The following is a 16,525-nucleotide window of genomic DNA, read 5'->3' on the forward strand; positions in this document are numbered from 1 at the left end:
GGTTGAGACGGCCCCTGTGAGGCTGAGACGGCCCCTGTGAGGCTTGGACGGCCCATGTGATGCTGGGACGGCCCCAGTGAGGCTGAGATGGCCCTGGTGAGGTTGAAACGGCCCCAGTGAGGTTGAAACAGCCCCTGTGAGGTTGAGACGTCCCCTGTGAGGCTGAGATGGCCCCTGTGAGACTGAGATGGCCCCTTTTAGACTGAGACGGCCCCTGGGAAGCTGAGAAAAATACCACATGAACTCACTCATTTATGGATAATAAGGACCATTATAGACTGATGAACAAAAATGGATACAGAGGCAGAGCAGCATTGAGCAGAATGTCAAACTACAGTGGGAACCCTAGGGAGGGTTGTGGGGGGGAGGGTAGGAGATCAACCGAGGACTTATATGCATGCATATGAGAATAACTAATGGACACAAGACACTGGGGGGGTGGGGGAAGCTGGGGGAATGTCAAGGGGGGCGAAGGAGACATGTGTAATACTCTTTGTAATACTTGAAGAAATAAAACAAAAAGTTAAACTAAATAATTACTTTTACTTTTAAGCTGCCAACCATACAGAGACGGTGGTCCTAGAGAGATGGGTATTTGAATCTGGAATACTTGTTTCAGGCTGAGAATAATTATGAGAACTATGCATTGTTTATTAATTTATTAAATATTTATTAATTCTTTTACAAATGTGAGATACAAGGGAGAATGAGTGACAAATTATTCTTTAAAAAATTATCTTTAGCGTTATAATAATGATGATTTAAGAGGTAATTTATGCATTCACTTATTTTAAGTATATAATTAAATGTTTGGTAAGTTTACCAAGTTGTCACCAATGTTATTCTTTGATAAAATTTTTATACATTAACCAATGAATTATCCCTCCCTTGGATGGCAAGGGATGATCTATGCTCCAGGGTGAACAATGAATTGTTGTCCTTGCAAAGCCTGTAGGAGGGGCAGTGTTAAATTCTAGATGCTTCTTCCTAGGAACAAATCACACTTGGTAACCCTCAATTTGAAACTGAAAAGAAGAGGAAATCACAATTTTTAAAAATAATATATTTTATTGATTTTTTACAGAGAGGAAGGGAGAGGGATAGAGAGTTAGAAACATCCATGAGAGAGAAACATCCATCAGCTGCCTCCTGCACACCCGCTACTGGGGATGTGCCCGCAACCAAAGTACATGCCCTTGACCGGAATCAATCCTGGGAGTCTGCAGATTCACAATGAATCACCTGATGAGTAATATGCCATTGGAATCTGTGAATTTAATGAAGTCTTCTCTTCATGGTGGGTTGGAATACAAGTGTCCAGATACTTACACTAATGTCTTATAGCAAAACAGTGTGGCTATTGCTTAGCAGTACTTCCCTCACCCAGGCTGGCCAGGCACCACAGGGGGAAACCCCATTCTGGCCTCATCCTCCGGAAATTGTTTCTTTGTTATGGGTTGGGGCCACAACATTAGTAACAAAGAAACAGAATTTCCGGAGGATGAGGCCCAGAAATCAGGATTTTAAAAAGATTCCCAGGTGATTCTAATGTGCAGCCAAGGTTGAGAACCACTGATCTATAGATATAGTATTTCCAAAGGTAGCTTCAATAATAGATCCATTACAAATCATTTCACTTCCACGCTCCACTCCGAGGGTGGGTTCCTGCCTGAAACCTCACCCTCCAGGAAACAGCTGGGGGAGGACACAACCGTTTTCAAGAGGACCCCTGCAGGACTGACTTCCTTTCAGTTGGTCGCACTTCTGGCCATGATGCCACACCCAGGGTTTTTATATAAGTAGAAGTAGATAGAATTTAAGTATGTTAAACATGTTTAATTACTTGGTTTTTGTTGTTAATCCTCACCTGAGGATATTTTTTTCATTAATTTTTAGAGTGGAAGGGAGTGGGGGAGAGAGAGGAAGAGGGAAACATCAATGTGAGAGAGACACATTGATTGGTTGCCTCCTGCATGCTCCTTAACCAGAGCTGGGAATTGAGCCTGCAACCCAGGTAATTCCCTTGACTGGAATTGAGCCTGCACCCAGGTATATGCCTTTGACCAGAATCGAACTTAGGAGTCTTCATTCTTCTGGCCAAAGCTCTATCCACTGGGCCAAACCAACCAGGACTAGTCCTGATGACTTTTAAAACTTTTTTCATAAAGATAGAGATTAAATTTTTGAGGTATTTCAGGGCCCATTGGAATAAAGTAGTCATGTTTCTTTTTTGTTTGTTTGTTTGTTTGTTTTTTAAATATATTTTATAGATTTTTTACAGAGAGGAAGGGAGAGAGATAGAGAGTTAGAAACATCGATCAGCTGCCTCTTGTACATCTCCTACTGGGGATGTGCCCGCAACCCAGGTCCATGCCCTTGACCGGAATCGAACCTGGGACCTTTCAGTCTGCAGGCCGATGCTCTATCCACTGAGCCAAACCAGTTTCGGCAAAGTAGTCATGTTTTGGGCAATTATAATGTTTCTTTTTTTTTTTTTTAATTCTTTATTAGTTAAGGTATTACAAATGTGTCCTCATCTCCCCCATTAAATCCCCATTTCCCCCCCCCCCCCACTCATGCTTTCATTATAATGTTTCTTAAAATTTAAACTTTGGAAAGGTTGTAAACTAAAATTAATTAAATATTATGACATAAATTTTGTGAAAACTGGGTAAGACATCAGTTAACATTAAAATAGTGTATTAAATATTTGTACAGGCTACAAGATTTTGTTTAATTTACAAGTTTCATTTTTAGGCCAATAAATTATTACATTCTAATAATGCCATATGGAGCACATAATACAAACATGTATATGTATCATACAAATGCCATATATTTACAGACCATATGCATAATTCAAGAGTAACTCACCTTTTTTTCATAAATATGTAGTTTTACATTTTTTTAATCCTTACCAGGAGAGAGAATATTTTTTGCATTGATTTTTAGAGAGTGGAAGGGAAGAGGGAGAGAGGGGAGAGAGAGAGAGAAAGAGGCAGGAGAGAGGGAAACATCGATGTGACAGAGACACATTTATTGGTTGCCTCCCACACGTGCCCTGACTGGGGATGGGATCAGACCTGTAACACAGGTAAGTGCCCTTGACCATGAATCAAATCCACAACCCTCTGTTGGATATAATGATGCTGTAACCACTGAGCATGCCAGCCAGGGATGTATGTCCATATTTTATATATTTTTTATTTAAAGTAATGTAATGTATGAGAATTTTTAGTGTTTGGAAGTCTAAATTTTCAATGATAATGCAATATTAAGCAACCATTATTGCCTACATGGACTTGTATTAATATGTTTTTATTTTATTTTATTTTTTATTAGTTAAATCTTTATTGTTCAGATTATTACATTTGTTCCTCTTTTTTCCCCCCATAACTCCCCTCCACCCAGTTCCCACCCCACCCTCCTCCCTCACTCCCCACCCACTGTCCTCATCCATAGGTGCACGATTTTTGTCCAGTCTCTTCCTGCATCCCCCTCACCCCTTTCCCCCCCCCCCAAGAATAGTCAGTCCACTCCCTTTCTATGGCCCTGATTCTATTATAATCACCAGTTCATTCTGTTCATCAGATTATTCACTTGATTTTCAGATTCACTTGTTGATAGATGTGTATTTGTTGTTCATAATTTGTATCTTTACCTTTTTCTTCTTCTTCCTCTTCTTAAAGGATACCTTTCAGCATTTCATATAATACTGGTTTGGTGGTGATGAACTCCTTTAGCTTTTTCTTATCTGTGAAGCTCTTTATCTGACCTTCAATTCTGAATGATAGCTTTGCTGGATAAAGTAATCTTGGTTGTAGGTTCTTGGCATTCATCACTTTGAATATTTCTTGCCACTCCCTTCTGGCCTGCAAAGTTTCTGTTGAGAAATCAGCTGACAGTCGTATGAGTACTCCCTTGTAGGTAACTGAGTTTCTTTCTCTTGCTGCTTTTAAGATTCTCTCTTTGTCTTTTGCTCTTGGCATTTTAATTATGATGTGTCTTGGTGTGGTCCTCTTTGGATTCCTTTTGTTTGGGGTTCTCTGCACTTCCTGGACTTGTAAGTCTATTTCTTTCACCAGGTAGGGGAAGTTTTCTGTCATGATTTCTTCAAATAGGTTTTCAATATCTTGCTCTCTCTCTCTACTTCTGGCATCCCTATAATTTGGATGTTGGTACGCTTGAAGCTGTCCCAGAGGCTCCTTACACTATCTTCGTATTTTTGGATTCTTTTTTCATTTGGCTTTTCCGGTTGGGTGTTTTTTGCTTCTTCATATTTCAAATCGTTGAGTTGATTCTTGCGATCCTCTAGTCTGCTGTTCGGAGTCTGTATAATATTCTTTATTTCAGTCAGTGTATGCTTAATTTCTAGTTGGTCCTTTATCACAACCTTGAGGGTCTCATTAGATTTCTTGTAGGTCTCAATAAGTTTATCAGCAGTTTCTAGAAAACTCTTGAAAAACCTTAAAAGTGTGGTTTTGAACTCTATATCCAGTAGTTTTCTTTCCTCCATTTCTGTCATTTGTGTCCTTTTTCTTTGTCTCCGCATTTTTTATGCTTCCCTGTGTTGATAAAGTGGTTTTCTGTGCTAAGTGTCCTCTAGGGCCCAGTGGTTCAGCCTCCCCAATTACCTGGGGTGGACACTCTTGGTGCACCCCCTGTGGGCTTTGTGCACAGTCTTGTTGTAGTTAAGCCTTGATTGTTGTAGGTATCACTGGGAGGAATTGACCTCCAGGCCAATTGGCTGTGAGAATTAGCTGTGTCTGCAGTGGGAGAACTTCTGTGCTGGAGACACCCCTCTGAGGCAAGACTTGCTTCAATGGGGCTTTGATGCTCACCGAGTCTGCCCCCTGAGTGTGTCCTTTATGGTTCCATGGAGCTGCAAACTGGACCACTCTGACCTCTGGGTACATTGGCTCCTGGATCTCTAGGGAGGTGCTAATCTAGCCTCTGCCTTAGGCTATCCAGCAAAAGCCTCCCTGCAGGGCTTGGGCGGGGTGGGTCCCACGGGATCAACAGGACGGGGCTAGCAGTTATGGCTGCTCTCAGAGGCCCCGCTTCTCAGTGTCTCGGCAATTGCTGCAAGCCCCTCCAAGAGAAAGCAATGCCAGACAGTTCCACTTCTGTATGAGTCTGGGTCCCCAGAGACTCGCCTGGAACTGGAGCTCAGAGCCTGAGACTCCCTCTTGATTGAAAACGACAACCGCGCCCTTAGCCGCCAGCCTGCTCCACCTGTGCCTCTGTACCTTAGTATTTTACTTCCGCACTGCGCCTCCTCTGAGTCTTGATATGCTTTTCTCTTTTCTTCTAGTTGTAGAATTTCCACTCAGCCAGCCTTCCTGTGGTTCTGGATGATGTCCGTTCCGTCTTTTAGTTGTATTTTTGAAGTGGTTGTTCAAGGCAGCAAACTCCGGTGTTTACCTATGCCGCCATCTTGGATTCCCATGTTTTTATTTTAAATTTAGGCACCCAAAGACTCCTGCATTATGGCCATTTTTAGATGAGATTTCTAGTGACAGTGCTTGCCAGTAATAGGATTCCTATCAGTAGTATTATTGAGGGCTGGGGTCTGGGAGTTTCTGGCCATGGAGGCACAATTTACCATGTAAATTGTAGTGGATTTTTTTTTTTAACACTGGCAGTATGAGCACATTCTCTAGGGAGACTATGTAATGGGTCAAAGTGTGCTGCTTATGGGTTGAGCTCTTCGAGGCTCTCAGCCCTTGAGTGGCATTCAACCCTCTTATGTGCCTCGGTTTCTTTCCCTGGCTGTCTAATACAGCCCTGAGGACTTGCGCGCTAGGTGACCAATCTATATATGCCTGTCCCCGGATGAGTCAATTCCTTAATTAAAGTTGAGTTGGAGGTTACCTGTGGGGCCCCTACAAGTCGTGAGGAATGACCTCTGACACTTCCACAAAGATTTTTAGTCACCTAAGGCACTAGAGATTCAGGCTGGAGGGAGGATGTGACCCTTATCTTCGGAGCTCCCATTTATACAGCAAAGGCATTGGGTCAGACGCTCAGAAAGCAATTCAAATTGGAAAACCAAATTGAAAAACCAGCCACACGTTTTTCCTCCTGTCTCACCTTATAGCCTGGGTTCTGTCAACCCTTAACCTTGACAGGTTAGCATGTGGCCTGTTTTCATCCACAGAGAGAAACAGAGGAAGGAATTAAAATAGAAGAGACAAGATCAAGGGGCCCTTGGAGGCAGGTTCAGGGAGCTGGCCCAGATGAGGTGCTGCTGCCCACTGCTTCCTGGTTGCAAGTCTCACAGGGACAGGGACCTTTAGAGCTTAGGAGAAACAAAGATAGGAAATGAGAGAAAGGAACATACAGGTGTGAGGAACAACACACACCTTTGTCTTAAGGGTTTTACCTGTTTTATTTATTTGGGTTTTTAAATACGTTTTTATTGATTTCAGAGAGAGAAGAAAACAGGAAAAAAGGGAGAAACATCGATGTGAGAAGTACATCAATCAGTTGATTTGCAATAAATGTGACTCTTTAATTCGACTTCTTGAGGCGTCCTTGTGTGATTCGCGGGGTACATTACAACAGTGGTACTGCTTCTTGTAGAAGGAGTGCTCTGCTCGACCCACTGGCCGTGTGACCTGCCACATGCAGTGTTTCAGAAGCCAAAGGGAAGAAACGATATAGCCATCACCCTCTTTGGGCTCACTTCCCAGTGGCCTGGTTTTCAGATAAAACACACTGTGTTTAACCTGGAGCTGGTTTTGGCAAAGGACATTTTACAGATAAAATATATCAGCTTGCTTGATACCTGTCACTGTGTCTCTCTGTTCTCAGGGCCTGCCTTGGCCTCCACAGTGCCAGCAGCGCCAGCCACCTCCTAAGAGAAATTGGATAAAGCCTGGAGGGTGGTGTTGGTGTTCTGCAGGTATGGCTGCGAGGGAGTGCAGGTCAGGTCAACAGGGAACCTGGGTTGTTGGAGGTAAACAAACTGTGTATTCGGGAGGCTCCAGAGCTGCATACCTGGGGACTCACACCTCCAGCTTGAACAGAACCAACTGCCCTGCCCTCCTTGGTCTCAGCACAATGGAGTTGACCTTGGCCTTTGACCTGCCAAAGCAAGACACTCCCAGGCTCTCCTGAGTGCTCCATTTTGTGGCCTTTCCCAACCTGGTTTTGGGAGAAATTCTTCCAAATTACTGGTTTCTTCTGTGAGCAATGTTAGGTCTTGAGCAGAACTGAGTCCCATCAGGTGTTAGAAATCATATAGCCTTGTTAGGCTAGTGGGGCCTTCATGCCTTGGCTCCTTAACATAGCTGTGGGGTTTTCTGCTTTAAGAGAGGGATCTGGTGAGCCATATGGAAGTCACTGGTGAGGTGACAGATTCAAGGCAGCAGAAGGGAAATACATGTTTAGCCAAGGACTTTGCTTGGTTCCTAATTCTTTCTGCTGTTATTCTCCTCACGTGGTCCTGGAAAGCATATCAGGGGTTTACCCAATTTTTAAATTAAGATAAATGTCATTTTTCCCCCCATTGACACTTCAAGATTGAATGTGAGATAGAATTTTCAGACAAGCCAAAATTGAAAGAACTTGCCAGCAAGCATCCTGCCCTAAATGAAGATGTTTTTCAAGCAGATGGAACGTGATCTCAGAAGGAAAGCTGGGCATGCAAGAACATGTAAACAACAAAAATGGTAAATACATACATGGTTCTAAGTGAACATTGACTGCATAGGACAATACTAATAATGTATTGTGGGCTTGAAAAAACCAAAACACACATGGGAGAAACAACATTTAAGTAGGGAGGGGAGTAAATGGAGTAAAAGTGTTCTGAGGTCATTGCATTGTCCAAAGAACAATAAAAGTCACTATTTAACACAATAGTGTGATAAGCCAAGAGTTCATGTTGTTTTCTGGGGAACCACCAAAATATAATAAGAATATGCATTTTCAAAACAAAAATAGGAAAGCCAAACTAGGAATAAGCAAAAGTAATAAGTCCAAAAGAAAGCAACAAAGAAGGAGAAATACAATGGGTTGGACAATAAAAACAACATAGTAAGATGATAGGTTAAAAACCACTAGATGGCCCTGGCTGGTTTGGCTCAGTTGATAGAGCATTGTCCTGTGGACGGAAGGGTCCCAGGTTTAATTCCGGTCAAGGGCATATGCCCAGGTTTCAGGCTTGATCCCCAGTAGGGGGTGTGCAGGAGGCAGCCAATCAATGATTCTCTCTCATTGATGTTTCTATCTCTCTCCCTCTTCCTTCCTCTCTGAGATCAATAAAAATTTATTTTTTAAAAAGGAGCATGAATTTTTAAAAAACACTAGATATATTATACCATAAATGTAAATGGACTAAATGCTCCAATTAACAAATGAATATTGTCCAACTTGATAATTCAGAAATGCTGACAGTTTAAGCATTTGGTTTTCAACAGAAATACTAGTGTAAATGACTTAGTGCAAATTCACCATGCACCAAGGACAGGATATTGGGCAATGGGGCAGGGTTGTTTTTCAATATGAAATTTAAGAAATTGGTTGGCTATCCAGTGGGGACCTCTTTTAGATTTTAACAACAGCTAGGCAGTTAGAGTTTGGGTCCAAGATCGGGCTCCAGAGGGAGACTGAGTGTCACCAGCAGCAGAGAGCTGGCTGTGGAAGGGGCGGAGTGTCTTCCAGGAGAAGGGACCCAAGGGCCTCGGAGAAGGAGCCAAGGAAGAGCTGCATCAGAGACGACAGAGGAGAATGGCCATGGGAGAGAGGTCAGAGCGGCCGAGGCCCAGGAAGACTCCTCCACTGGGCAAGTGCAGGGGGGTGGAGACAGTGTTAGGCGGGGAGTGGAGAGCTGGTGGAGGCGGGAGAGTGGAAGGGTTTGACAGCAAAAGGGCAGGCAACCACATAAAATCTCACTTCTGGAGTCACCCAGTGTTTCTCCAACTTGCCTGTTAATCAACATCAAAGCAAGGCTTGTGAAAACCCAGCTGCCGGGGCCCCACCCCCAGAGTCTCTGGTTCAGGAGGCCTGGGGTGGGACTGGAGAATTGAATCTCTAACAAGTGATGCTCAAAGAAGCACACAAGCCAATGTTCCTGCCTTGTCTCTTAAATCGGCCTTTTGCTATTTAAATTTATCCCAGGAAAGGTTCTCTTGCTAGAAGCTGGTATGGGGAAGGCACTACAGGCCCAGCCAGTGCCCTGGTCACAGGCTGGGTCCCATCCCCAGCCTTCCCTGACTCACTCAATGCCCATCGGTCCAATGCTGACCTCTGGGTTTGCCTCTCCAGATCCACCCTCCGCTCTGCTCCGCCCTGTTCTGTGATGGGGAGCTGAGCTCTATGGGCAGCACTCGCAGGCCCACCCCCGACAAGAGCACAATCTGGGAAAGATACTGCTTCTTCCCCTTATAATGCAGGCCTCCACCTGCTAATGGCTCCACACTTTTCCATCCCTTGGGGCCTCCCCGTAACTCATTGGTTTCCCTGAACCTTGCCCACACTCTTGCAGACAGACCTTCACCAAACTCTCTTCCCTCGCCCCTTGGAGTAGGACGACTGTTACCATGTCTTTTTTCCAGTTGCTTTCCAGGTGCTCCATCTCCATGAATGGTCTCCCAAGGTCAGACACTTAGGGTCCCAGGTTCCTCTGATTCCATCAGAGGCCATCTCCCTCCTTACATCTCACAGATCCCTGCCTCCCCACCCCACCCTCTGCTTCCTTTATGGCCTTAGCTTCCTCCCTCGTTAACTGCAGTCTGGACCATGGCCGAAGTGGTCAGCTATTGTCCAGCATTCATTCTCAACTATGGCAGTGCCCTCCCCACAGGCCCACAGGGAACGTTCTACAGCTCATGTCTTGCCCTGTCATCCCTCAGCCTTCCCCATATCAGCTTCTAGCAAGAGAACCTTTCCTGGGATCAATTTAAATAGCCATGTTAGCTGCTTTGATGCTAACAGTCCAAATGCAGCACAACCTTCCCAGATCTGCCCCAGCCCATGTGCCAGCCTTATTTCTCTGTGTCCCCTCCCTGTCTACACACATATGCACTCACATACTCACACACACATTCACACACTCACACATTACATAGCGCAGCGACACGGAGCTGCTCACAGTTCCCTGATATGCTTCACCCTCATCCGTGAGCTCCCTGCTCCCCGACTTGTCCTCCTTTCTCCATCAGATGGGCTCGCCCACTGCACATCTTCCCAGACTCATTGTGACCACCGCCTCCTGAACAAAAGTTTCTCTGATCCTCTCTGGGCAGAACTGACTACTCCCTCAGTTTCCCCACTCCATCAGTAGAGCATCCTGCATTGCTCTGTGACACTTGATTGCACTTAACCATTTATCTGTCCTCAGCAGACTCCTTGAGAATAATATTGTTTCAGGGACAGTAACGGGATGTAAAGGACTCCCATCGCATGAGCTTCCAGGCTAGCGAGGCTCCTTGGTATTTCTTTGTCTTCATTGGTTCCTTGGGGCAGCTGTTCAGACCCTGCTGTGCCAATCCCACAGCTCCTGGCTTTTCCTTCCCAGCAGCTCTCACCATTTGACATCTTGACGTGAGGATTTCATTAACACTGGTCTCCCCCACTAGAGCATAAAGGCTCCAAGAACTGGCTGTCTTGCTCACCACTGAGTTCCTAACTGTCATAGACCATGTCTGACACATAATAACAGTTCAAAAACCCCACATATTTGCCTTATAAACAATAGTATTTTGGTTGGACAACGTAACCTACTTTGTTGCTACCATTCTTCCTGACCATCCTGACGAACTCCTTGGATAAAATTCAAAAGAATCTATGACGACACCACGTCCCTCCTTTAACCTCTCATCTACATGGTTTGAATTAAAAAATCAGCGTTGTGCTGGTGAGAATGTAGAACGGTACAGCTGCTGTAAAAGACAGTGTGTCGGGTCCTCAAAAAATTATACCTACAACTACCATATGGTCCAGCAATTCCACTCCTGAGCTTCTACCCAAAAGAATTGACAGCAGGGTCTCAAACGGATATTTATACGCACATGTTCAAGGCAGCATTATTCACAGCAGTCAAAAGGTGGAAACAAACCAAATGTCCATTCACAGATGAGGGCATAGAGAAAGTGATATATTCATACTGTGACTATTACGTGGCCTTAAAAAGGAAGAAAATGCTGTCACGTGCTACAACGTGGATGAATTTTGAAGACATTATGTTAACTAAATAAGCCAGTTACAAAAGCCAGTCAGAAAGTGTATGAATGCCACTTATATGAGGTGAAATCATAGAAATAGAAAGTAGAAGGGTAGTTACCAGGGCCTGGGGGAAGAGGGCAGTGGGCAGCTATTGTTTGATGGTTTGAGTTTCCGTCTGGGAAGATGAAAAGTTCTGGAGATGGAAGGTGGTGATGGTGGCACGATGTGAACATGCTTAATGCCACTGAGCTATATACTTAAAAACAGTTAAAACAGTAAATGTTATGTTATATATTACCACAATTAGAAAAATAAATTTAAATGTTAAAAAATCAGCATTACAGTATTTCTCCTAACAAATGGAAGAGCCCTGGGCCTCTGGAGGTCCCTCTAACAGGGACACACCAGGCAGCTGGGGCTTAGACAAAGTATTTGCATGTCAACTGATCCCTGGGATTATTAAGAAGCGGCTAGATTTTTAAGCTTTTCTCTTTCCACACTGAAAAGGTCATCCAAGGGGTACCTAGTCTTAGATAAATGTCTCTCTGTCAAATACTTTTCAATAGCAACCCACACGAAAGTCCCTTGAGGGAAATAAAATAGGAAAAGGTAGAAATGAGAAGACAAGCCCCACAGCCGCTGCAGGACATCTTTGTTCCAATGAGCTGCTTGGTGTGCATGAGAGCTAAGGGGAGGCGGGTGCTAGGCTGGGCCCGCACCAGGGCAGGAAGGTCCCAGGCTCTGCTTCCCGGGCACCTGGCACAGGCTACCCACCCCACCCCCACCCCCCAGGAAGGAGAGTCTTCTGTTATTTGCAGAGTCCCCTGTGTGCTGCCTGCAGCCTCCTCCTCATCACCCACCACCCCAGCCCATGTGCCTGCCCAGGAATGAGGTACTTCTTGGGCTTCTTGGATCTAAGCCATCCCCAGAGGCCCCCAGGGATTAAAGATGGTACCAGTCATTGGAACTGCAGGCGATGGGAAGGCCCTTCTGTGATGGCCCATCCTGCCTGCTTGGCCAAGACTACAGGAGTCATAGCACTCCTTGTGGCGTGGCGAAGGGGGGCGGGGGGGGGGAGGCTCTGTCTCCTCACTACGTGCTCCCCTTCCCCTCTTCTTGCCAAGTGACATGTGCACACCCAGGAAAGCCTTACAGGGAGGGCCAACTGCCCTGAAAGGAAGCAGGAGTGGCCCCCGCTCTCTGCTTTAGTGACTGAGATCATAAGAGCCTCAGGTCTCACTGCACCCGCTGGAGGGGACACCTTCCTCCTCTGCAGCTTCTGGCAAAGTGAGGCCCTCCCCAGCCTCAGAGGCTCACTCAGGCAGCAGGGGACCAGCCGACCCTCCACCGCGCTGGTGGGCCCCGCTAATGGGCCGGGTGGCTGCAGGGATTAGGGCACAGGAAGTCCACTTTGCTCCTCCACACTTGAGGAAGGAGCACCTTGAGGGGGCAGCAGCTGGATGGGTCTGCTCAGAGCTGGGCTCTCCAGGAGCATGGCGGCGCTGCACCTGCCATTCCTGAGAGTGGCTCCTGGCTCTCCCGGCTTCCTCCCAGAGGAGGGGCCTCTTTATCAGGCTTTCAGGTTTACAGCTAAAAAAACAAGTTCTGCCCCCAGCTGTTCTGTGGCTATCACTTAACCCTCTGGACCCCAGGCTCTTCTGTAAGCTGAGGGCATTGGCCAGGCTCCTGCCAGCAACAGCAGCCTCCTGGAGAAAGGTGTTCAGCATATCAGCCACACCCCAACACACACACCTTCCCCACAAAATGTGCACTGAGTCAGGGCCCTGTCAGGACTTTCTAGGGCCCCTAGGCATTTTTGCCTTCATGGGCCTCTTCTTCCATAAAATATATTAAAAATCACATTTTATAACTGTATTGGCATAAAAATGAATATATTAAAAACATTTTCTTCTACCCAAAATGTCTCTTTTTCTTCCAATTTTAAAATAAAATATTTTCAGGGGCCCCAAGAGTATTGTTTGTGAGCCCTCAGATGTTATGGCTCTTCTGTGTGATGGATATGTCAGCCCCGCACTGAAGGACATACTGGGAGAGGGAACAAGAAACAGGCCAGGCGAGGAGGGAGGGTCTAACCTGAGCAGCCGTGAGGCCTGGTCAGTCACTTCACCTCTCCGTGCCTCAGTTTCCCCATCTAAGGATAATAACAGTATCTACTTCACAGAGTAGCTGTGAGGACCAAAATAAGATCGTGTGTGTCCCTTGGTTCAAATGGTGCCTGACACAGAGGAGTCACTAACACAGAGTTTGTTCTCATTAATGCCGTTGTTTATTGCTGTTCTAGCCACTTAGCTCACCCTCTGCACCTTCACTGATGCTCTCCAAGAAAGCAAGGCGGAGCCCTGGCTGGTGCGGTCAGCTGTTCAGAACACCGTCCCGTAAATAAAAGGTGGCGGGTTTGATTCCACATCAGGGCAAGTGCTCAGGCAACCAAGCGATACTTGCTGTTTCTCACATCACATCAATGTTTTTTCCCTTCCTTTCTCTAAAAATCATTTTTTAATAAAGGAAAGAATATATTTTTTTAAATTTGTCTTTTTAAAAATTTGTAAAAAGGCAAGGTGGAGTTTCCTGCTTACGGGGACATCCTGCTTGGACCTCCCGGAGCAGATACGGCTATTTGAGAACTGCTTGTTCAGGGACACTTCATTTTTATGAAACTCCTCGGCGGTATTACTCATGCAGGCTCCCAGGGAACCAGACTCCCAGGGAGATGGTGCCCCTGCCCTGACCCAGCTGGTGGTGAGCGACCTCCTGGGCGGGAAGAAGGGGCACAGGCCGCGATCTGCCGCCTTTCCTCCTTTGCTCCCCAGGCGTCAGAGTGGGAGGCTTTGAGGCCTTTTAAAGTGCTGGGGCCTCTGGGATCAATTCGTGTCTTAATCCCTTATCAGACCACAAGAGGAAAGCCTGACAGCTGGGCTTTCCTAAGGGGGCGTGAACGGGGCTGTGCTAGGGGCTTCACATGCATTATCTCGTTTAATCCTGACAACCCCAGATGTAGGGGTCACTGTCCCCTTCTACAAACCAGCAAGCAGAGGCTCAGAGAGGGCCGCTGACTTGCCCGCAGGTCACCCCTCCTCCTTCCTGCTGCCCCAAGAGAATACTGGGACTTAAGAGAAGTTCAAGCGTGAAGATAAAGGGAAATGGAAGCCAGCCTGCCGGGGGCTGCCTTGGCCAGGGCCCATCACTGAAGTGCTCCGGGCCTGTTTCCCCACCTGCACAGGCGGGGCGTTGGCCCTGCATCATACCCGCTGTTGCTCCCCCTGCCTGGCTGGACAGAGCTGACGTCTGGCGCCTTCCCCAGCCCTCCTGGGCATTTCTCCAGTTCCTGAAGGGACAGCCACCGGCCATGCCACTCCTCCCTGACCCCCAGAGCAGGGAAGTTCCTTGGGGGCAAGTTTGCAGAGGGGCTTTGTCATGGGGCTTTTGCTAAATTATTGTTGCTGCATTGAAAAGCAGGTGGTCCCCTCAAACCCCCAAATTTCCATCTGGGCACAGGGTGCCTGAGCCAGGGGGCCACTTTGTGTCCAGACCCTCCTGGCCAGCTCTTACTTTTCTAGAAGAGCTGTCCTTTCTGAACGTAAACAGCTTTGTCACATCAGCTCCTCTGCAGTCAACAGCCCTCTCCACTCCCTTTCTCCCAGCTCTTTCCTTCCAGGGAAACAGTGACTCTGGAAGCCCAGTCGGGCTGATCTGACTCAGTGAGGACCAGGCAGGGAGGGGGTGCAGGGCCGGAGGCAAGGCCCGAGAGAAGGGGTAGAACATGGGCAGCAGCCTGGGGGCCGAGCCCCCCCAGGCCAAGGGAAGGACACAGTCCTACCTCCAAAGGCCGGCCTCATGGTGAAATCGTGGTCCTCCACCCTGAGGAGCGGCTGAGCCTCCCCTTTCCGCGTTTTGGTCCCGTCGAGGTTCTTCTTGGAAAGGTGGCTGCAGAGACAAGGAGACACACTGCTCCGTGGCCCACCAGGCACTGAGTGAGGCCGACTGGAGAGATTACTTTTGGCAACAACTACCATTGGGCACATGTTCTCCACGGGGCTCAACAACACCTTCCCACCCCTCCTACCCCCTCCTACCCCTCCTACCCCTCCTACCCCTCTGCCCCAGGCCCTCACAGGCCGGGAGGACCAGACCCCTCCAGAGCCTTGCAAAAGGAAACACCTCCCGGCAGGGCACCATTCCACCTGACCAGATCTTAATTGTCAAAAGTTATGACTAGAGGACAGTAGTTGGGTTGAATGGTGGAGGAATTAAAATGTGGGTTTTTATTCTTTTTAAACATTTCTCTTATGTTGTCATAATGTTGGTTTTGTGATAAACAAACATCTGAGACCCCAAGCTGACATCAGTCCAGCGGGCAGCTGCCTGCGGAACCCACCCTGGCGCAGAGCCTCTGTCCATAGCCAGCAGGGATCAAGGCCAAGCTGGACATGCAGTGGCTCCTGCCGTCCACCCGGGTGGAAGCTGGAGCTGGAGGACCCTGGTTCACGCCCTTCCCAGGTGACAAAGGAGTAATTCTCTCTTCTCTCTCATTCACACTCACTCTTTCCAGATTTTTTTTCTCGCCACCACCATACATAATCTAAAGCAGTCAAGTCCAAAATGTTCTCAAGCAATATTCTACGGACAGGAGTATCACTAAACGAAAAAAGGAAAAGGCTGGGAAGGAGAAAGAGAGGGAGAGAGGGGGAGAGTGTGTAGGGAAGGGAGAGAGAGAAACAAAAGGGGAGAAGGGAGAGATGGAGGGAGGGTCACCCTGAGCTACAAAGCAGCTCCACCTGAGACATACAAAGATGTTTCACCTATGAAGTTTTCAACTACCTGCCTCAAATCAAATGCTCTGGCCGAACACAGACATCGGAATGGGGGCTCGGCCCAGCCTGGCTTTGCGCTCACTGCGGGTGACAGAGGAGTGCTCGTGCCCTCCCTCCCCGCTCACCCACTTTACCTTGGCTGGGGCATTGCCAGCTGCCCTGTCCCTCTCCTCCTCCTGGGCTTTCCGCTGTCCACAAGAACCATCAGGCAAAACAAGAACAAAGTGAGTTTTGTAAGATAAGGCATTCTGTGAATGTCTGCAATGCCGCAAGCTGCTTTCCAGTGGCCTGCGGCGGGGCCAATCCCCCCGGCTTAACCATTGACACGGTTGCTGCCTCGTGACAGCGTGGGCATGGCCGGCCAGGCTGATTCTCCCAAATTAATATTTCATACTGATGCTTGTCCCGCCCCACCCCCCACGCCCCAGGACCTGACACAAACTCGAGGCTTTGCCCTCCCTGCTGCTTAGTGGTTGGTCATTAGTCAACCAGTTTGTCCTCCTGTGGAACTCTGCCTCCGC

At 47.2% G+C, this 16,525-nt stretch overlaps 1 protein-coding gene across 2 annotated transcripts in view; it reads right to left on the bottom strand.

Moving 5' to 3' along the window:
* Positions 1 to 16,275, bottom strand: part of GABRR2 (gamma-aminobutyric acid type A receptor subunit rho2) — a 37,237-nt gene extending 20,962 nt beyond the window's left edge. For both annotated transcript variants that reach the window (XM_081094159.1, XM_081094158.1), the window contains exons 1-2: positions 16,139 to 16,275; positions 15,011 to 15,117 (exon numbers count right to left, since the gene is read on the bottom strand). In XM_081094159.1, the coding sequence (XP_080950285.1) occupies positions 15,011 to 15,117; positions 16,139 to 16,251 (220 nt within the window). In that variant the 5' untranslated portion in view covers positions 16,252 to 16,275. The remainder of the gene's footprint in view (positions 1 to 15,010; positions 15,118 to 16,138) is intronic.
* Between the last annotated feature and the right edge of the window lie 250 nt (positions 16,276 to 16,525).

The sequence above is a fragment of the Myotis nattereri genome (assembly GCF_964212035.1).
Source record: "Myotis nattereri genome assembly, chromosome: 6".
NCBI classification, from domain to species: domain Eukaryota; kingdom Metazoa; phylum Chordata; class Mammalia; order Chiroptera; family Vespertilionidae; genus Myotis; species Myotis nattereri.